Below are 23077 nucleotides of genomic sequence, written 5' to 3'. Positions count from 1 at the left end.
ATGGGTAGTGAAGCCCGCTGCTACACTACAGCCCGCTACGCCCTTATGGGATAACATCTTACTGGCGAGGGGCAAATGAGTCTCCTGTAGGAGGGCGAGGTCTATGCGGTGTCTGCGTAGATAGCTAAGGACCTTACGTAGTTTCCTGTAGTCATTAAGGCCCCTGACATTCCACGTCAGCACTCGTAGGTGCTCCGGGCCAGTTCCCTGTGGTGTATCAATAGGTTCAGCCATAGCCTTGCTTTGTGAAAGAAGTAATGTAATAATGTCGAACCAGGGACAAGCAACCCGGTGGGACGAATTCGAAGAAGCAGTGTAGTATGGAAATGGTGGCAGCGCGCATATCAGGACGAAACACAATATCATTGAAATGTGCAGCAGCAGTCAAAAATAGGAACAACTTGTACCCAATCAAAACCCCCAACAGCCCTGCCCCCTCCCACAGCAGACCCTCCCCAACGCGGCCTGACATGTCCCCAGCCCACCCGTCCCTCCCCAGCAACAAAATCAACATCCCCATGTGCTTAACGCTCGAGGGCGAAGGCAGCAAGGCAGCTCGTGCTCAGTGTACAACTCTCAAATCCACCACCTGGTTTCCCCCCTCCGCCCAGCGCCACCCTGAGATCATCAAAACATCAACCCAAGGTCCGTTTCAATATACACCCCCGAAACCCATGACTGCATGTCTCCCTCTCCCGTCCCTCCCAACGCGGTAACCGCAGTCTGATGTCCAGCAAGCTGGCCAGGGACGGCCCAAGTATGCGTTGGTAGAGAGTTCGCAATTAACAGTCTGTACCATAGAATCCCAGCCCCACTTATCTGATACCACGTCTCTGCAGGGGTCATCCATTAGCGAAGCTCCCTCTCGGCATGGAGGGAAGAGGGCACGTTCCGAGTCCACTGTCCTCCAGTCTGCGCGGCCCAGATTCAGTCCTGTTCATCCAGAGAGCCACCGTCCGCCTCCTGTTGAGCAGGTGGTAGATCCCCCTTCCGCTCCCTCGCCCACGCTTTCAAGGCCTTCTGTAACTCAGCAGGGTCAGTGAAAAAGTGCGAATGCCCCTGCCTATTCACTCGTAGCTTCGCAGGGTACAACATTGCATAGTCAAGCCCCATGTCTCTGAGACGTTTCTTATGTGGGGCAAAATGTTTCCTCGCCTCCTGCACTCTCGCTGTGAAATCCGGAAAAATGGAGATCGCGGAACCCTCGTAATGCAGAGCACCCTTTGCTCGAGCCAACCTAAGTGCTGTGTCTCTGTCTCGGTAGTTCAAGAGTTTGGCAATGACCGGCCGGGGGGGAAACCCCGGTTTAGGTAGTGGGGCCAGCGTGCGATGTGCTCTTTCTACCACGAACATCGCCGAAAACACTCCTTCGCCTAAAAGGGTAGTAAGCAGTTGCTCCACGAAGAGTTCCATCTTCCCAGTCGACGTCGTCTCCGGAAGGCCGGTGATACGTAGGTTGCAGCGTCGTGACCTGGCTTCCAAGTCCTCCGTCTTGTCCTGGAGGGTTTTGATGAGCGTCTCCGCCCGCCTTCTCGCCGTGTCCAACTCCGTCTGGCCCTCCTCCACCTCCGTGATCCGTCGCTCCGCCATGTCGTGGCGTTCCGAATGCTTATCAAGGCGTTCCGCCATGCGGTCCATCCGGTAGGACATGGCGTCTATCTTGGTGCCCAGCGCCGTGAAGTTCGATTGAATATTCTGCTCCATGGAGCGGAGCATAGACTTGATGTCGGTGTCATCCTCTCGTGCCTCAACCGCAAGTGGCTCTGCCTCCTTCTGCGCCGGAGAGCTCTGTACTTGCAGTCGCTTCTGTGAAAAAGGGAGCTTGCTCTGTGTCCTGTCGCCTTTCCCCATGCTTGGTGGTGTCGTGCGTCCGTCTCGCGCCACCGGTGGAACAACGTCAGGGATAACAGGACTGTCCCTGCGCAAAGGGAGGACACACAGTTTACAGCAGGCACAAGTCTTCCAACCAGGACTCAATGCGCTACTCCGGCCGCCACCGGTCCAGGAGGGACGGCCCCGGCGAGACAGTCTGTCAGGCTATAGAGGGAGACACCAGAGACACCACAGCCCCTGCAGCCAAGGCCGACTCCAAAGCTCGGCAGACGCACAGCAGGGAGGGGGGGGAGAGGGGCAGCCCCCAACTCAGCTACCCGCCGCTCCCACACCCTCCTACCGTGAGCGCCACACGATCCAGGCGCTGAAGCTGGAGGCCTCCTCAGGTCCGGTATGGTCGCGCCAGAAAATGGCGGCCCGCGGCCCTCCGCGCCCTGGTGTGCCGGGCGCTCCTCACGCCGTGCGGGTAATTGGCCCCAGCGGTCAGCAGTCTTCGGATGCTCTGGACGACGCTTACACCCTCCGTCGCGTCCGCAGCAGCTTTGGGTGGGGTGGGGGGGCCCGTCCGCGGGCGGCACTCCCCGCGCGGCCGCACGTCTATGCACGCAGGCCGGCCAGGCGGATCACCCGAGGCCGCGGTCTTGCGGCCTACTCGCTTCGCCGACCAACAAGTGCCCAGCCGTCCGCTGCGCCCAAATTGACCCTCTGCGGCCAGACCGGACAAGCACCCGGGGTGTCGGCAGGAAGTTGGGTGCCGGGGGTCAGGGAAAAAAAGGGTCGATGAAGGATAATTCAGGATTTTCGTGGTGGCGCCGGCGGAGCTCGGGAGTTAGACGTCCATTCTCCGCGCTCGCCGGCCACGCCCCGAAATTTCAAGACATCTTTATCTAATCAACATGGACCAAATCCCACCCTACGCACAGTTCAATGGAGAAACATTTTACACAAAGTCTCAATCAACGTAGATTCGTCTCCAGAGGTTCCTTCCTCTCCAGAGGTTCCTTCCTCTCCGGAGTTTTGTCATCTCCTGGTCTCTTCTTCTCCGGAGACGGGGCGCTGCATTGTTGCCTTTTCACCAGCGTCTTCTAGGGAGGGCTCTTCGCCGTCCCCGCAGCCTCAGTCCCTCTTTACCCAGTTCGCGGTTTGTTCCTCCACCTCCTTCCCTGAGTGTTCCTCAGGTCCCCCACTCGTCAGTGGATCCCCCACTTTTCAGGAGCAGGCCACGTCCCGCTCTAGCTGGACTTTGGGACAGACGGCTCAGTTTGCAGCTGTCGCCCAAGGAGGAATTGCTTTCTCCCCCACGGCGCCCTACGGAGGCCAGTGTTGCCTTCGTTCGAGCTATTTCTACGGCCGCTGGTATTTTGCGAATGGCTGACAGTCACCCCATTCCCTATGGATAATCTCTTGGAAGTTCTCTCTCGCAGGCTCTCCTCCCTTCTGGGAATGGCTAGGGTATCTTTCTACTTTAAGGAATCTGCGTCTAGTAGTCTCTAGCAGATGTAAGAGTTACTTACCTTCGGTAATGATGTATCTGGTAGAGACGATCCTAGCCGCAGATTCCTTCACGACCCGCCCTTCCTCCCCGTTCTGCGAGGACCTTCAGCTTGGTCTTCTGTCTCCGGGTGGTTTTGTCTTCTGCGAGTGCCCTCTTTTGCTTCCTCCCTAATGGGATGCTCGTTCTGTTTGTTTGCTCCACTCCTTCCTTTCTGGTGATTGGTGGGTGGGTTCATGGGTACTTTTGCGTTCCTACACCCTGGTCTTCCAATGTGGGGCCTACTCATGCTCTTCCCCTTTTTTCATTGCTTGAAATTTCTGACTCCTCTGCAGTCCTCTGAGTTTGGGTCTTGGCTGTGCCTCGACCCTTAGCTCTGGACAGGGAATGCGCTTCTCCTTGCTGGTGTTGTCTTGGGATAAATTGTCGTTACTCTTCTGTTCTGGCCTTGTTGTCCCCCACTGTCTATAGACTGGGGCTGCAGGCCTCTTTCGTCTGCTGTGACGTTTTTCACATGCTTTGCTGCCCCCAGGGAGGATGTTGTGTGTTTCTTGCAGGGTTGCTTCGCTGTGCTCTGCTTTTCCGTTCTATGACTTTCGGTGCCATACTGCCTGACACTCTCCCGCATGGTGCTGTTCCTCACCATTCGTTTCTTCCCATTCTCACAGTGTTTTATTTATGATGGCTCCGCGTTGCGGCGTGGAAAACTTCTCAGAAGTAAACTGACGTTGGGTTGAGGGTGGGGCTTATGGGTCCCTTGCTGCCACCCCTCCCGCGCGCCCCCTCTGCGGCTTGAATCGTCTCTACCAGATACATCATTACCGAAGGGAAGTAACTCGTACTTTAGAACACTTGTATGGTGTCTACCACTCATTACTTTTTCATACACATTTCTATCTAATGTGTGCAACGTGTAATATCAAAGTTTGTGTTGTCAGATCTGTTTTGATCACGTATTCTGTGTATAAAAAAAAGGGGGAAATGGCCCATTGCGGTCCCCCCTATGACAGAGTTGTAGGAGAGGAGCTCTACCAGAATACACTTCTTTTTCATCTAAAAGACATAGCGCCCCTCTGCATAGTTAAACACGGTAAATACTGGTTACAAAAGTGCGAATAATAATTACATTAAAAAGTGCAAAGTATTAATAAATGGCAAAAAAATGTGGATGTCAACCACACGCTGGTAATGTTTCACCCACCTCCATGAGTTGGATCCAGATCATGGGTAATTAGGTTCAGGTGCCATCACTAATCAAGTGTCGCACATCTAATCCAAATAATTTTTATCTTGAAATCCAAATGCTCAGTTATGGTTACTTAAAACCACTCTGTGGGCCATTTCTTAATTCGATAGACATTGTAATTTCTCAGTCAAGAAATCTTTATGTTCGAGGCATGTGGGCTGCTGAATTCATATCTTAGCATAGATCGCCGCCTAGTGTTGGGTCCGGATGTTTGCACCTTGTTGTCTTGGAAGAGTCTTCGAAGTATCACAAGATAGGTGACTCCTCCCCTGGACTACAGTGCACATGGGCATCTTCCTAATCTTCAGATTGTTTTTCTCCGCCATTGGGTTCGGATGCACTTCGACAACTCCAACTTCGGGACCGAAGTTTTGCAAAATTCAAAGGCCGAAAACCTTCAACTTTCGACGGTATTGTTTCCTGTCGGTATCCCTTGACTCGACAACTCTTTCCATCTACATCTGGCCGTCAACGCGGGCCGTTTCGACACCACATGGGCCTCCTGCCGATGGTAAGGACCCTGTTCAAAAGATGCCCACAATGTCGATCCAAGTTTCCACATAGCGACAAGCATACAGTATGCAACAGGTGCCTATCTCAAAAGCACAACGAAGAGAACTGCCCAGATTTTGCTCAGTTCTGGTCAAAGAACACTATCCGGAACCGAAAAGCTGCCCGACTAGAGATTCAACGGCAGGCACCAGAACCAGAAAACATTTTCGATGACGAACATGAACTTCCAGAGGCAGAGGACTCCGACATGGAGCTAGTCACCAAAGAAGACCAGTCGTACTCCGATGATGAGATCCCACCGAAGCAAACCGTGAGTACCAAAGCCCCTACCCTGCCTCCACCTCCATCCAAGGCTCTGGTCAAAGCATCGCCCAAAAGCCTTACCCGAGACCGAAACGTAGCTTCAGAAGCCCCGCCTTCCGGCTCTGTTACGAAGACTACACCTAAGCCTTCAGGTTCATCGGTACCAAGTAAAGCACTTCCCAAAAAGACTTGATTCAAAAAAGGCCACACGGTCGACACGAAGGAGAGCGTCAACACGAAAAAGGCAGTCGACCCGAAAAAGTCAATCGACCCGAAGAAAGGCCTCGAACCAAAGAATCCCGCCGAGCCGAACAAGGCCGTCTAACCGAAAAAGACACTCGACTCGAAAAAAGTCATCGAACCAAAAAGGCACATCGAGCCTAAAAAGACAGTAGGGCCGAAAAAGACCGTAGGGTCTAACAAAAACGTCGACCCGAAAACAGCTGTCGAGCAGACAAAAGACGTTGAGCCAGATACAGCTCCACGGAAACATAAGGACAAGAAAGCGACCGATCCAAAAATCTCGGTCCCAAAGCCACGGACAGTAGAAGAACAACTTTTTCATCCTGATCCAGTGAGCCCAGGCCAAAATAGACTGTATATAAAACCTGAAACAGGACATATAGCAGTTTACAGTAAAAAAAAAGAGAAGACTGGACACTAAAGCTCCTTCTCCTGTTCCTTCTAAGAAAAAAGACTTTGGGACATCCCCTTCAAGACCTTTTACACCTCCTCCTTTCACTCCAGACATGCCTTATGTTCCAAATTCTCCTACACCTACACATTATGATGACGGAGAAGACATGGGTGAAGATCCTCAACAGGATTTTATAGACCCTGATGATCAAGGAAACCAAGATACTACATAGGACGATCAAAACGACCCTGATGACCCATATGATACACAACCCATTCCTGATCCCTCCACATACCTCACAAAGCCATCTCCTACTGACAACACGGTCTCTTTAACCAGCCAGTAGACAGGGCAGCTCAGTATCATGGCATAGACATGCACACTGACCCTATAGAGGAGGATTTCCTATTTAATACCTTCCCAACATCAGAGAAGACTGTACGCACACTACCTATGTTAAAGGGAGTACTAAAGCATGCATCAGAAATCTTTGAAGACCCAGCTAGAGCGCGCGTACTCAACCCTGGGATTGAAAAGAAATATAAACCAGCCCCTACAGACCCCTCCTATATCAGGGCTCAGCTACCACTTGACTCTTTAGTTGTTTCTAACGCTAGGAAAAGAGCGAATTCGCAAACAGGTGATGCCCCCCACTCCAGACAATAAGTTATAGATTTAAGAAGCCTCAGGCAAAAGAGTAGCTTTTCAAGCGGCTAATACATGGAGTATTGCCAATACACAAGCTCTCCTAGCACGCTATGACAGAGCACACTATGATGAACTGGAAGGTTTATTACAACACCTACCAGAACCCTATAAAGCAAAAGCAAATGCATTAATACAGGAAGGGAAGTTCATCACCAATGCATCCATTAAATGCGCCCTTGATGTAGCGGATACATCCACTAGATCTGTCAACACTAGCGTGATACTACGCCGGCATCGCTGGCTCTGCATTTCTGGATTTAAGAATGAAGTGCAGTCTACCATACTTAATCAACCCATTAATCAGGATTTCTTGTTTGGACCTGCAGTGGATACCATCTTAGAAAAGATGAAAAAAGATACTGACACCGCTAAGTCCACGGGTGCACTTCAATTTCAACCGTCTCGAAGCTCCTTTCGTCGCTCCTCTTTTCGAGGCTCAGGCAGAGGTAAAACATCCCAGGCCTCTTTCTCATTTAAAAGTACTACACAAAGCACCTTTAATAGAGGCTCCAATAGATGAGGTTATAGAGGGAACAATAACCAGGGCAGAGGACGTGGTGGTAACAACACCAGAGCCTCCACCACCACCAAACAGTGACTTGTTCACACTCCCTCCAGACCATTTAACACCAGTCGTAGGGCAAATAACACAATTCCTACCAGTCTGGAACGCCATCACTACAGACATGTGGGTGAGAAAAATTATCCAGTATGGTTACTGCCTGGAACTCATTTCTACTCCACCCAACATACCACCCAAACACCGTCCAATGTCCAAAGAACACATCACGCTGTTACAACGAGGTGTTCTCCATGCTACAAAAAGGTGCCATAGAGCCAGTCCCATTTCAACATCAAGGGACATGAGTATATTCTCTATACTTCCTCATCCCCAAAAAAGACGGATCACTCAGACCAATATTGGACCTAAGACCTCTGAACCAATGCATACTATCAGAGCATTTCCATATGATCACTTTAAAACAAGTGCTCCCGCTGCGCCAGCATGGCGACTTCCTTGCTACATTAGACCTCAAGGATGCATACTTTCACATCCCCATACATCCAGCTCACAGGAGATACCTCAGGTTCACAATCTAAGGTCAACACTACCAATTCAAAGTTCTCCCCTTCGGGGTAACTACAGCACCAGGGGTGTTTACAAAATGCCTAGCAGTAGTAGCAGCACACCTCAGAAGACAACACATCCATGTGTTCCCCTACCTCGACGATTGGCTCATTAAAACCAACTCATACGCTCAGTGTGCCAGCCATACCTCACAGACAATCCAGCTACTGCACAGTCTAGGGTTTTCCATAAATTACCCAAAATCATATCTGCAGCCCTCCCACATACAACAATATCTGGGAGCTACAGTAAATACCTCAGTGGGAAAGGCATATCCAAATCCAGCCAGGATAGCCAACATACAGTCTCTCATTAAAAAATGTTAGATACCACACTCTCTACCAGCTTGAGTGTTCATGCAGCTTATAGGCATGATGGCCTCCTGCATGATGGCGTCCCTCATTCTAGCCTTCGCATGCGTCCCTTACAAGAATGTCTAGCACGGCAGTGGAACCAGGCTCAAGGACAATTAAAAGACCTAGTGTTGGTAGACAGTCGCACTTACAACTCTCTGCAATGGTGGAACCCACAAAACCTTTCCAAGGGGCGACTGTTCCAAGAGCCAGTTCCACAAGTAGTTTTAACAGCGGACACATCACTGACAGGTTGGGGAGCCCATCTCCTTCAATACACAGTCCAAGGTATCTGGACAGTCAAACAGAAGACAATACATATAAACCACTTAGTTACTAGCAGTATTTCTAGCAAGGAAAGCCCTTCAGAAATACTTGTGCAACAATGCTGTGTTAATCCGGACGGACAACATGACCGCCATGTACTACATCCAAAAACAGGGAGGGACACACTCTCTACAGCTGTCTCACCTAGCACAACGCATATGGAAGTGGGCGATTCCACAAAACATTTATCTCCTGGCAGAACATCTCTCCGGAATAGACAATCAGCTAGCAGATCTACTGAGCTGACACAGTAAACAAGTACACGAATGGGAAATTCACCCTCAAGTTCTTCACCCATTCTTCCAAAAGTGGGGACATCCAGAAATAGATCTGTTTGCCACAAACGAAAACTCAAAATGCCCGTCCTTTGCCACCAGTTTCCCACACCCGTTGTCACAAGGCAATGCGATATGGATGAACTAGTCAGGCAGATTTCCACCAACCCCACTGATTCCAATGGTGGCACGCAAACGAAGGCAACAGTCACTCACAATGATCCTTGTTGCTTCCCACGTGGGCAAGATAACCATGGTACACGACACTCCTGGAACTCTCTCTAGTCCCCCACCAAAGGCTACGCCTTTCGCCACAATTGCTAACACAGAACCATGGAGAAATCAGGCACCCCGATCCCAATCAGATGAACCTAGCGGTCTGGCTCCTGAGGTCTTAGAGTTCGGATATCTTAACTTGCCTCCCGACTGCATGAGCATTATCAAGGAAGCAAGACGTCCCACTAACAGAGCATGCTACGCAGCTAAATGGAAAAGATTTGTAATCTATTGTAATAATAATCAAATCAATCCATTGGATGCCTCCATCCGAAACCTAATTTGTTACCTGCTACATCTTCAAAGATGTAACCTAGCATACTCATCAATAAGGCTACACCTTGCTGCTCTAGCAGCATATCTTCAAAACAGACATGAGGTCTCCCTGTTTAGAATACCACCTATCAAAGCTTTAATGGAAGGACTTAAAAGAATTATCCTTCCAAAGCATCCACCTTCTCCAGTCTGGAACCTAAACATAGTACTCACCAGACTCATGGGACCTCCCTTCGAACCACTTCATTCATGTGAACTACAATTCTTAACATGGAAGGTGGCTTTTTTAATTGCCTTTACCTCCCTTAGGCGAGTAAGTGAACTACAGGCACTAAGCATTCAGGAACCTTTCATGCAAATACACCACAATAAGGTAGTACTCCGTACAAACCCTAAATTAATGCAAAAGTCATCTCCACTTTTCACATCAATCAGTCCATAGAATTACCAGTTTTCTTTCCAAAACCGCAATCAGTAGCTGAAAGAGCTCTACACACACTAGACATTAAGAGAGCTCTGCTATATTATGTTGACAGAACAAAATCATTCAGAAAGACAAAACAACTATTTGTTGCCTTTTCACCACAACATAAGGGTAATCCCATTTCCAAGACAGGAATAGCCAGATGGATCGTTAAATGCATTCAAATATACTATCAAAAAGCAAAGCGCACTTTAACAGTTCCCCCAAGAGCACAATCAACGCGCAAAATGGGGGCATCCATGGCTTTCCTAGGAAATATTCCCTTAGACATATGTAGGGCAGCTACATGGTCTACCATACACACTTTCACTAAACACTATTGTGTTGACATGCATGCTAAGCAACAAGCTGCTGTAGGCCAGGCTGTCCTTAAAACTCTTTTTCAAACCACTGCAGCTGGTACAGGTAACCAATGCTAGAGGAGAAACTGCTATACAGTCTATGCTAAGATATGAATTCAGCAGCCCACATGCCTCGAACGGAAAATGCTACTTACCAGTATGCATCTGTTCTTGGCATGTAGGGCTGCTGACATTCATATCGCCCACCCTCCTCCCCGGTGCCTGTCACAGCTGTAGGGTTACCTTCTTAACATACATTTACATGGTCATCTCTTACTGTTCTATACTCCATCTTTCCACAATGGCGAAAAACAATCTGAAGATGGAGAAGATGCCCATGCGCACTGTAGTCCAGGGGAGGAGTCACCTATCTCGTGATACTTCGAAGACCCTTCCAAGACAACAAGGTGCAAACATCCGGACCCAACACGAGGCGGCGATCTATGCTAAGGTATGAATGTCAGCAGCGCTACATGCCAAGAACAGATGCATACTGGTAAGTAGCATTTTCCTAAGTTCACGTTTTCTTATTTTCTGAAATGTATGAGAAACTATTGCAAAGCGTGTGAATGCCCCTGAAAATGTAAGGCAACATTGCTGCATGAAAAAAACTGCCCAATTTTATAAGGGAAAAGGAAAACAAACATGAAACTTTTTCTGTGGTTAGGCAGCGTACACTGAGGACAACAGTCTGTAACTGTTGAATTGTGTCTTGACTTCCTCAATCCCTACATTCCAAACAGTGACAGCCACATCAAAAATAGTTCCTCGTTTTCTTTTTCTGGCTCACTGGAGATGGGATTTTATTTATTCAGTGTTTTATAGAGCGCGAACCAGACCTGTGAGGGTATCGGAGCGCTTTACAGTAGTATCGGGTGGGATAACAGGACAAAAAAAGGGGGGGTGGAGTAAAGGGAAAGGGCACACATAGAAGGATACAGTACATGTCAAGAAAAACAATCATAATATCCGACTGCCTATTTGGATAGGCACAAAATGATACAATAAGCCAGAGAAGAAGTCTCAACACTCTGGAAGATTGTTCGGCAGAGCAGGGTAGGTAACAAAAGGAGAGTGGGCCAGGGATAATGCCGTAAATATAGGTAAAGTCAGGTTACGGAGGAGAGTGTAACGTGAGCATTAGGATAGGAATTTGCTCATTAGGAAAGTTTTGGTCTCCTTTTTGAAGTGAGCTAGAGACGGTATTTTTCTGATGGCGGGTGGGAGTGAGTTCCATATTCTTGGTGCGGCTCTGGAGAAAGCCCGATTGTACGTTCTTTTTTTCTTGAAGCGTGCAGGTTGGAGCAAAAGGGCTTTGGCGGACCGGGAGTTTCTGGCTCTGCCAGATAGAACAGGTTTCTGTGCGAGAAAGGCAGGGCACTTGGAGTAGAGAGCCTTGTGGGTTATGCAAGCCAGTTTAAATTGGATTCTGGCCTCAAGCGGAAGCCAGTTCAGAGCTTTAAGGTGGGGTGAGATATGGTCGAACTTCTTAGAGCCAGTTAAAAGTCTAACAGCGGCGTTGAGGCAGGCTTTCCAGGGTGCCAGAGAGGTCTTCGGTAAGCCAGCGAGGGTGGAGAAACCATATTCTAGCTTGGAGATGACTAGAGCCTGAATTGCCGATTTTTAGATCTGGGGGGAGGAGGAGGGGGGTCGAGGACAGGTTTCAAGTTTCTTAGGTAGTTCAAGTGAAATCTGGCAGTTTTGGCCATCGTGTTGATATGGCCCCGCATGTTCAGGTTGCCGTCTAAGGTAATTCCTAGGGATTTAGCAGAGTCCACAATGGTAGGAGAGCAGTTGAGCACTGCGATAGCCTTGATCCAAACTTGAATGTCTGTATTGGCGTTAGGTGGTGAGATTAAGAGGAACTCCGTTTTTTGGCATTGAGTTTGAGCTGGTTTGATGTGAGCCAGTGAACCGTCAGCTTTAGGGCCTCGTTCAGGGAGCGAATGTCCTCTGGGGAAGAGATTTTGATGAAGAGCTGTATGTCGTCGGCATACATGTGGAAGGAGATGTTGGCAGTACGCAGCACCTCAGCGAGCGGTTCGAGGTAGAGATTGAAGAGGGTAGGGGACAGGGTTGAGCCTTGCGGGACTCTCACTGTGATAGGAGAGGAAGCGGATAGGTTGCCGTTGATAAGGACTCTGTGAGCGGTTCTGGAAGAGGGACCTAAACCACGCCAGAACGGTGCCATCCAGGCCTATCCTAAGTTTGAGGCGATTCAGGAGAATTTTGTGGTTGACCGTGTCAAAAGCCGAGGATAGGTCAAGGAGGATTACAGGTAGGTAACTTTTCCTCACTTGTCGGACAGTTTTTGGTTACTGTTTGTCTCTTTACAAGAATTTATGGAGTTGGAGGTTAACTGTCCTAGTTCTTCCTTTGTTCTCCTTAGTTTAACTTTTTCTCTTGAGTAAACGTTTTTGGGCCAATAGTGGATGAGTGGAGTCAAGATTAAGAAACCCCCTGTGTGTGGCTATAGATATTGATATTGGGTTGCAATATGATGGTCATTGATAATCTGGGTACCATTCATAATCCGCCTTCAAATAGATCATTGTAAATATTATCAGAATAATGGTCGAAATAGTAATACATTCATCACCTCAAAATACCGGCTAAATGGTCTTGGAACTCCTCTATCTCCAGATTGATAAATACTATGCAAAATAAATAGTAGAATACAAGTATAACGAGTTGTTTGTAGTATACAGGATTGCGCAGAGTCCATATTTCCAAAAAGGATGGAGGAATCCTCTTCCCATGCACCTTCTAGAAGCAAGTCTATTCCCGACAAGATCAGGGACAGAAGATAAGGCTGGAAACACACTGGACGTCTTCACTCCCAGTGTAGGGGTGTGGAATTTAATAAAATATCTGCTTGTCCATAGGACAGATTACTTCATAAATCTACTTGCCCTGCAACAAAATTCACATGCCCCTTTGCCATGTATTGTGGTGACAAATTATGGCACTAATTGCATTCTACAACAGCTCTGATAATACCTTCTCTGATTGCGCCAGAGATCATACCATAGTAGGGTTTGAATAGTAGCAATTCCTTTATGTTGCCACTTTTCCGAAGATCTACACACTGGGGCAGTAGTTCCCCATTGTTAGAATGCCCTTTTGAGTCTAGGCAAACCTACTAACTTGCATGTTTTTGGGGCTTTCATCAGCTCATCTCTAATATTTTCCATACAAAGAAATGTTGGAAATGTACTCCTGACACGAGCAGAAGTAAACTTCTTCCAAGTTTGGGAGAGAAAGTGGCTAGTGGGATAGTTAACTTGTTACTGCTCAACAGATTTTTACTTGAGCAGATCTACACATGCATATTTGTTCATGCTAAAATGCAGTTCACAAACATTCTAGGAGTACGATTTCCTGATCTACTGCTGTAAAATCTTGTGAATTCATGAAAGCCGTAAATCTGCACTAATATAAGTACATATTCCATGGCTGCACTTTTGTGACTTTTTATAAGCATTCGCCGCATATTTAGGTCTGGCGTTAACCAAAACCGTTTGTTTTTATTAAAATTCGATCCGTCGCTCTCTCCCTCCCTCCCCCAGCTGGCTTCACTGTGAGTGACCTCATTATGCTCTACCACAAGGAGCATATTGGCATGCAAAATAGTTTTCAGTGCCAGGAGCTGCTGTGACAATATTTTTTCGGTTTTGCCAATGTTTGTTCTAATGATGAGGGCTTGGCAATTTCCACAACAATAAAGGTTTACAAAAACCATGTCCAAACTACATACGCACTGACAAAACCAAAAGGCTGACCAACAATGTCATACCTATTGGCTTTGCCAGTGCTTGTTTATTTTCATGTTCCTTATAATTGTGTTCAAACTGATTACACAGATTTTCGATTATAAATATTTTTGGGAAATACTAATATGCATCAACACATTTTACAAAATGATGCTTCAAAGAGATGGTACCAAAATTTCAAAGTAGTTTAGCAAAACATTTCTTCTTAGTGACATTTTTTTAATAAACATTTTATTTTGAAAGCAAAGAATCTTCTATCTTGCTTTCAAGCTTTTGCATATATTTACATCTAATCAGAGAGCATCCTGGAAGCATTATACGTAGCCTCATATTGTTAAACTTTGCAAACGCATGTACACATTTTTATGCTGGGGAGAGGAGTTGGCATAACGGCTAGGGCGGTCAACCTCGAATCTGGGGAACCGGGTTGGAGTCTCTGCAATGACTCTGAACATCCTGTGATTCTGGGCAAACCCCTTAATCTCCCCGTGCCTAACAAAAATGAATGTGCCCTTATATAACGCAACTGGTGCTATGTAAAGCACTCTGATACCCGATACTTCGGGTCAAGTTTGCCCGATATAAAACTCCGAAAAATAAAAAAAATATTCTGGATCCACTGTCAGTAATCCAGTCTGAACTTATATTTTTTTTAGAGCGCTCACCCTATTAATAAAAGCTTTCAATTAATGAGCCATAAATACAAGTTTGAACAGCATTAATATATGGATAAAAATATTACCTTAACCTCATACAGTGCCCTTTTCTGATCCATGATGTGGTACTGTAATTTGGCAGCCAAAGTGTTTGTGCTGCATGGGATTGGGCCTACTTGTTCCAAGGACAAAAACATAAAAACGTGTTGTCTTGGACCCCGATCAATATGTCCTGGGCTATTGGAATTCCACACCTGTGCAGTGTCATTCAAGATCGCCATCAAGCTTTTTGATGTTGAACGCTTCGTTACCCACTTGATTGCTGTGTAAGGTGGATTTGACACCTTTTACTCCCCACCTCCATGAAGACCAGGGGCATCAATCCTCTAAAGATGTGAGGACGTCAAAAGACCATTGAATGACGTCCGCTAGATCAGTCATCATAGATGTATAGATGTTGAATAAGGCACAGTGATTAATGTTGACAAAGCCCTCATGGCTGTCAGCCCCATAGAGGAAACATTATGTTGTTCGCTGTTGATGTTGAAGAAACCATGTTAAACAAGATCAATGTTGAAAAGAACAAGGAGGGCTATCTTGCCATCACCATCTATGTCTGGCTGTCCGTCTACTTCTGCTTTTTCAATTGCCTTGTACAAATTTCCGTTATTGACTGAGCTGCATCACCTGGTCCGACTCGCAGTCCAAGGATTTCTATGTCTTCTCTTTCTTCAACACCAAAGAAAGTGAGCAACAAAGTATATCTAGACCGCTTCAGGCCTTATCAATATCTATCATTCTGGATCCTCTTCCTCCAAGGCGCTTGACCTCTATTATTCCATTCCATCCTTTGCAATTTTCTCCTCTGAATATGGTATCCTGTACCACATCTTCATATCCAGTGAGGCAGACCAAAAGACATCATTCACTTTCCTCTAATAATCCATCTTCTTCAAGGGGCATTTATCACAGTCCTTAAGGACCTCTAAAATGGCCTCTTTTCGTATTAGCCTTCCTTCTCCTGCTTGGTGAGGGCGGGGCTACCGCTTGTCGATGTGACACATCCCCTGTGGGCCGGTGTTTTCTCCCCGACACTGAGGTTCTAGTCTGCTTGGAGGGCTCTTTTTTCATGTCCCTTTGGCTCACCCCCTGTTTGGGAGGACTGAGTTATTTCCCTGTCCCAGTGATTCGTCCTCTGCCAGGGCCTTGGGTTCGCCTGAGCTGAGGAGGTCCTCTCTCAGACCCTCCTTCCCCTTGGGTATGGCTAGGGTATCCATTCTACGTTAAGGAATCTGCGGCTAGTAGTCTCTATCAGATGTACGAGTTACTTACTTAACGGTGTATCTGGTAGAGACGATTCTAGCCGCAGATTCCTTCATGACCTGCCCTTCCTCCCCGTTCTGCGAGGGCCCTCTTGGTCTTCTGCCCTAGTCTGCCTCCGGGTGGTTGTCTTTTGCGAATTCCCTTTCTTACTCCCTCCATCGGGAGATGCTCCCCTTGTTCTTGCTCCATTTTTAGGTCTCGCCTGTCGATGCGCATGCGCATCGAGCTTGCGAGCCTATTGCGGCTTAAACAACTTTTAACTAAGCAGCAAGGAATCGTGGCGATTCCTTGCAGTGCCCGTGACTTTTAAGCTCAATGCGCATGTGCATTGAGCTTAAAAGCGCGTGCACAGCCGCAATCACCGTCAGCCGCATTCCTCCGACACCTTTTGAAGTGAAGCTTAGCTTCACTTCAAAGGCCCGGCTTCTTAACACCCACATGCCGCTCTCCCCGCTCCGCCCCCTCCCCTGCCCGCCTTGTGCATTTCTCCTACACCCCCTCCCCACAGCAATGCCCTCCGTCTGTTGTACAATCCACATGCCGCTCTCCCCGCTCCGCCCCCTCCCCTGAGTCATCCTGCCTGCCCAGACTTCTCCTCCCCCCTAATTACATCCCGCTTTCACTTGAAAGGGACCGCCAATGCTTGTTCACATAATGATGGATTGGTCGCATTTTCCCTATAACCTGCAGATTTTTAACAAAAAACTTTGTTTTTATCTCAAACGGATTATAAGTTTTAAATTAATAGTTTAATTAATTTACTATTCTACAAAACGTGGTGCATAATTTAGTAAGCGGTGTCACATAATTTGGCCCCTCTGTCGGATGATATAAGTGGCTTCACTTCGCTAAATGCTCGTTTCTGACTTGGCTATTTTCCACTGATCACCAATTCATGGCCCAAGCTTGGTCGGCTTAGTTTGCAATACTTCCAGAGTAAGTTATTGAGTGCTATGAAATTGGATAATAGTAACGCACGTGTAATTGGAAACGGCATTAGTGTGGTATCCAGCTCCACATAAAACCATCTCACTATGCACAGGCTTTTCATAAACTCCGTTCAAAATTGAATGGCATGGCATTTATGCGGCCTAACGCTGCCTGTGGTTCTAGGGGGTCCCCAGTGGGTTGCCTACGTGGGTCTGCGCTCAGTCAAGCCCATACAAAGTTGTCTATACATTGTGGGACCTAGGATGTCTAACCATCGTGGTTTTGTTGCATAACCTTTCTGTACTTTACCTTTTAAATAAATTATAGGGCTTCTTTTTTTTTTTTTCTTTTACATACCAGTGTTTAGTCACCGAACCCATATTGAGCACATACGGTCCTTTTTGAATTCCAGTGTTAACGTTTTTAAATTTTCAAAATGAACTCCTCGGTCATGTATACTCGCGTCGTACTTGTGTATTAAATAATAGATTTGCTTGATGTTGTTATTGTATTTAGGCAACGTTACAAAGGTGGTAAACACGCATCGCAAATGTTCCTATAATAATGTCCTTCTCAACGAATGATAATACTGGATTCTGACAAAGATGATGTCATGAATTTAAACATGTAAGCATACCATTAAACAGTACTGGCATAAACGCAGTTATATTTATTTAAAGCAGTCGACGTGTAGCAGATGGCCAACGTACATTTTGGGTTCCATTTCCTTCATGAGTAGACATCCGTTTGGTGCACAGTATGTACCATGAGATTGGTGGGTCTGTTTTTTTTTTTTTTACTTGGGTGTCTGTTATTTCTGCAATGTATTGACGTCACATTTTGTTATGTAAATTGTCGTTACGGCAGATGAACTAGCCCCAGTATGATCACGGTTGTACATGTTTTCTTTTCAGCTCATGGTATGATTGCTGCATGGGGCGTTTTGTGAATTATTGATGAACGGATCCGTTTTCAGAACGTGTTTTGTTACAGTATTTGTAGCTCAAATGGGTTTCCTACCGATATTTGGATTAAAAGCGGTTTAATGTTAATTACTGGTATGCGAGAGCAGGAATAAACGCTTTATTCCTTTGTGTGCTTTCGTGATTTGGTTGTTTATAAGTACTTTTCTTAAACGTGCCTCACAATTTCACGTTTGCTGTTACCAGCCTGTTTTAATTAATAGGCCGTCTTGGAGGTGGATCATTCAATGTTGAAAATAGGTCTCGCAGTAGGAAAGTTGGAGCTATTGGTTTTGTAAATGACAAAGCCCTTTATGCTTTTAAAATGAAAACAAAAATAAAAGGCATTGTTATTTGCAATTGTAATAGCTACAACTTTCCTACTGCGAGACCTATTGGCAACGCCAGTGCTTGTTGACTTTTATAGGCACTTCTGTCGCCCGGCGACCTGGTCTCCAGTGTGGGGTTCGCTCGTGCTTCTTCCTCCTTTGTTACTTGCACTTCTGTCTTTGGCAGTTCTTGGGGTTGAGGTGCCCTGGCTGGTCTCGACCTTGGCTTTCGGGAGACTTTCTCCCTGCTAGTATTGTCTGAGGCTGAATGGTCATTGCTCTCCGTTCTGACCTTGGTGTCCCTTTCTGTTCCGGGCAGTGGCTGCAGACCTCTTGGTCTGCTGTGTATTTTTCACATACTTCTGCCCCAGGGAGGCTGTTGTATTTGTTTGCAGGATTGCTTTCGAGTAGCGGTGTCCTGTTCTTTCATTCCAGATCTTGGTGCCTTAGTACCTGACTCTATTCTGGGAGATGTTGATCCTCACCATGGTTTCTTCCCTTCTGTTTAGCGGCGTTTTTCGCACACTGTTCCAGTATTCTCACAGTTTTGTTGGTGATGGCTCCGTGTTGTGGCGTGGAAAAGTTCTCCGATAAAAACTGAGGTAGGAGCGCCGGGGTGGAACTTGTGTATCCTCGATGACGACGTGGACGACATCAGGGCTGAGTCACGTGGTGCCGTCCCTCCCGGCGCGCAGGGATGCTGTGGCAAAATTTTACGGATCCAGTCTTGCGTCAGGGGATAATTCTACATCCAGGAATCTGCGGCTAGAATCGTCTCTACCAGATACAGTTACCGAAGGTAAGTAACTCATTACATTAATCGTGGGAGTTAGTGGATTGTTTCATTCTTGCACAATACAAAGCCTTGCAGTAATGATAGCTATATAAAGCATGGCTGAATCAAAGTGTGCTGCAGATATATTAATGGCCAATGCAAAAAGAACAATTGGTGGTCAGAATGCAGAACAATGTCATACATTCACCCCAGTACAGAGATCTGGGCCTAAATCCATCGTTTCTTTGCTCACCATGCCATTCCAGTTTGGACTCCGCCATATGCAAACCAGTCTTGACCCTGCGCCCAATAGGAACAGTCCAGACCGTACTGCCAGGCCAGGTCCTCCCTGGACTGGAAACAAGCATCCTAGGACCGGTTTTGGGCTTTCAACCCTCATCAGCCAGTATAACTTGACTCCAGTGACATGAAGAGCACGGGACCCACGTCTGGGCATACTCGTCCCACTCCTGGTGACCAATGCAAAAAAGAGTGCATTCTAGTTAGCCTGGCTGATGAAGGGTAATACCCAGAAACCGGTCCCAGGATGCTTGTTTCCGGTCCAGGTAGGGCCTGGCTTGGCAGTTCGGTCTGGACTGTTCCCATGAGGCACAGGGTCAAGACTGATTTGCATATGGCTGGGTCTAAACGGGGGTGGCATGGTGAGCAAAAGAACAATGGATTTAACCCAGATCTCTTGACTGGGGGTAAATGTATGATTTATTCAGCATTCCGTCATTCATTTCTTTACGTAGCTAGATTAATGCCCAGCATAATATTCAAGGGGTCAAGGTCCACCATTGTCCCTAATTTCTCAGTTAACCAACTTGTAAACCCAGTTTTGTAATAACACCACAAAGGAGTGGGCAGACAGCAATTATGTGGACAATATCTGCGGCAAGAAGGCTGAAGTGTGCACGTTGCACCATTCCTCTTTTTTATTTCATTCATTCGGTTAGCAATTCATGGGTATATTCAAGCATACCACTGGTTTAATATTGCTGTAGCTTCAACCTAGCTGATAATAGAGAAGACTAGTTATTGAATGTCGACGCAAACTTCTAGTTATTAGCAGCCGTGTTTAGCTTCCTAGAACATCTTTCGGCCCGTTTGATCATATAATTTTGTAGATACGTACACAAGCACAGTTTAAGCTTTCTGGATGGATTTCTATTGCTACCCTTGAATAAGATTTTGGAAAGCTCATTACTCTCAAAGGTGAGAGATGGAGTATGTATTAGATAGTCTCGTATCTGAAGATATTTAAAGAACATCTTGGACAGTGGAGAGTCACAGAGAAGGCTCATACTACATAAATTATTTGGAACCTGAAGTTTTTTCTCCCATCCCTGAAAAAGAAATCGGTGATTTAGATTCAAACACAGTCCCACCACCATGCATTACTGAACTAGGCAAGGAGGAATCGAGTCGAGACTGCTTTCCATGAAAGAATAGACAATCTGGTACTGGGTCTTGTCCAGGGAACTGACTCTAACAGTGTTGCACATTTTAGGGACAATGAATCAACAAGTAAACTTTCTCAGTTGCTATTAAGAAAAGTCTCCAAGTGAATTTTGGATTCCGAAGTCATAAAAGACATGCGAAAAGCGGGAAAACACTTTTTAGACTGTTTTGCAGTTAAAGAAAATATTTAGACTTCTCATCCAATCGGCCACAGCAGGACTTTTTGTGAAATGTCCATTTGATCAAATGGTCAAGGCCATTTCTTTACGCTCTTTCACCAATCCCCTCCGTAATACTGAAACTGCAGAGATATCCAGCGACACTTATATTCATGGTACTGGATTGAAGGAGGCATTTGTGGTACCTTGACCACTTGCAGTGGTCCATGAAACCTCACAGAAGATATTTGTGCAAGGTGGATCTGCTGACCACAATTCAGGGGCAAACTCAACTCCTAACGTTAACATCATTGAATTTGGCAGCATAGCTCATGAAGTCACAGTACTGCCATTTGAATCATCCACTGGCCTGCATGGGAATCTTGATATAAACAACATGTCCCTCCACAGGACTGTGCTATTTCATGAAATGGAAAAGATTCTGCATGTGGTATCAGGATCATGGGATTAATCTAGTCACCTGTCAGAGGAAGTTATTTTACTTTATCTGCATTATTTAGCCCAAGACTAGCACCAGTCTTCTTTTAATCTAACTCCAGTTAAAACCTACAGTAAAGTTCCAAATCCGCGATCTTGTTTAAAAATTGCCTGTCATCAAACACTTTTTGAATGGACTCTATGTTCTTTCCAATTAGACAGTCTTCTCCGCCATGGGAGTTGAATAATCTGTCAAAGCTTTCCTTTCTGACCAGATACATACGTCTATTTTGCAGAATCTCTCTTGGAAGACCGCTTGCCTAGCTGCCACCACCTCCTCTTAGTGAGTGAACGAATATCACGCTTTATTAGGAGTTGAGCCCTTAACAGTTTTTCACTCTCAATAGGGTAATGAGAATGAATATATCCTTCTTTCCAAAAGACCTTTCTTACTTTCATATTAATCAAGCTATTACTTTGTCTACTTTCTTTCCCAGTCGTTCCTCAGAAGTAGAACGAGCCCCCCATGAGGTAGATATTAGAGAAGTCCTTCACTTTTACCTAAACAAAACAAAGGGCTTGAGGAAAGCAAACCAACTGTCTAACTATGGCCAAATCAGAAAGAGTCTAGCCACATTGTATTTTCTGTTTCTTTAAACACTTGTCTATCAATGAAGGTGCAACGATGCAGAAGAAAAGGTTACTTAACTCGTAGTTATAGTTGTGCACCATAGGAATCTTCATTGAAGTTCTAAATAAGCCACCCACCTCCCCAGCTGGGTGAGGTTGAGCATTTGGAAACAAATATAGCCCCTATTTCACCGTTTAAAAAAAAAAAAGCACGCAAAAAACTGACTTTATTAAGCAGGGGCAAGTGGAGTGCATCATTGGTAGAGGAAGCTTCCGGAGTCTGAAACTGGAAACATTTTCTTACCTTACAAATGTAAGCTTCTCAGACTGCATTTTCTGCCTACGTTGTCATATACTTTGAACCTCTTGCACATTAGGTGCTGCAATGCAGGCTTGAAATTGCACATTTGGGGTTCATTTGCTTATTTCCAGGAAAAACTTTAACATCAGGCTGTTACAGGGTGCTGGACATCATAAGGGCAGATGAACACGGACATCCTGTGTGACATTTTAATGAAACTACATCTATGGAAAGTACTCTGGGGCCTGCATATGCAGTGGGGAATTATTCTAGCATATATAACTTAAGTGAAGATTCCTACGATAAAGAGCTAAGACTACAAGTAAGTAACCCTTTCTTCTTTACTACAGAACTGATTTTCATCATGAAACCCTTTATTTTTAATGTTCAAAATCACACTGAGTTTATTTGTTGTAAAGAGGTTACTTTTTGTTCTCCAGTGTTGGTAGATAATTTAATACCCTATCTGTAATGTCATAATTTTTCATGTGTGCTTTAGAGTCGTTTGAAGAACATTAATGACCATCCATGTGCCCCAAAAACATGAGGGTATAACTAGGCAATAAATCGACCAATACGTTTTATCTTTCTTTTAGGGCAGCAGCTATGACCCTGAGGACGGTCTTGTTATCGTTGCAAGCCTTGTTGGCAGCAGCAGAACCAGATGATCCTCAAGATGCAGTAGTTGCAAATCAGGTAAGTCAGAGGCACTGTGGTGTTTTTCAAATGCTTTCCACACACACACACATCAAATGCCCCATCACTAACATTTGAAACATTGCCTTACTTTCCATGCTGCCACTGACTTAGTAATTTGGTGTAAACGCAGGTACCCATGTTGATTGTTCAGTTTAATTAAAACTAGGCGAACAAGAAGTTGAGTGTTAATAATAAATCTTAATGCATAGTAAAGTTGGGTTATTATGAACTAGTACTGCCGGGTTGTTTTTTTGGTGTTTTTTAGTATTGTATTTGATAGATTCCACTGTTGTAATATCAAACATTCAGGGTATCTAGCCACTTGGATTAATTGAAAATCTAGCTTGGGTGTTAGCTGCGATTCGATTTCTCTCTTAAAAAAGAAACATGCAGGATATGGTGATGTGTTCATGTTATAAGGTAATTTAGCTGTGGGCTTGTGGAAG

General features: G+C 45.9%; 1 protein-coding gene across 1 annotated transcript in view; it reads left to right on the top strand.

Moving 5' to 3' along the window:
• UBE2K (ubiquitin conjugating enzyme E2 K) overlaps positions 1 to 23077 on the top strand; it is a 261905-nt gene that overhangs the window by 143033 nt on the left and 95795 nt on the right. Inside the window, exon 5 of the mRNA XM_078678315.1 lies at positions 22529 to 22628. Within this exon, the coding sequence (XP_078534441.1) occupies positions 22529 to 22628 (100 nt within the window). The remainder of the gene's footprint in view (positions 1 to 22528; positions 22629 to 23077) is intronic.

The sequence above is a fragment of the Lissotriton helveticus genome, chromosome 2_2, assembly GCF_964261635.1.
Source record: "Lissotriton helveticus chromosome 2_2, aLisHel1.1, whole genome shotgun sequence".
Taxonomy (NCBI): Eukaryota; Metazoa; Chordata; class Amphibia; order Caudata; family Salamandridae; genus Lissotriton; species Lissotriton helveticus.
Note: the sequence above shows the minus strand (reverse complement) of the source record. Positions and strands in the feature narration are given on the sequence as shown.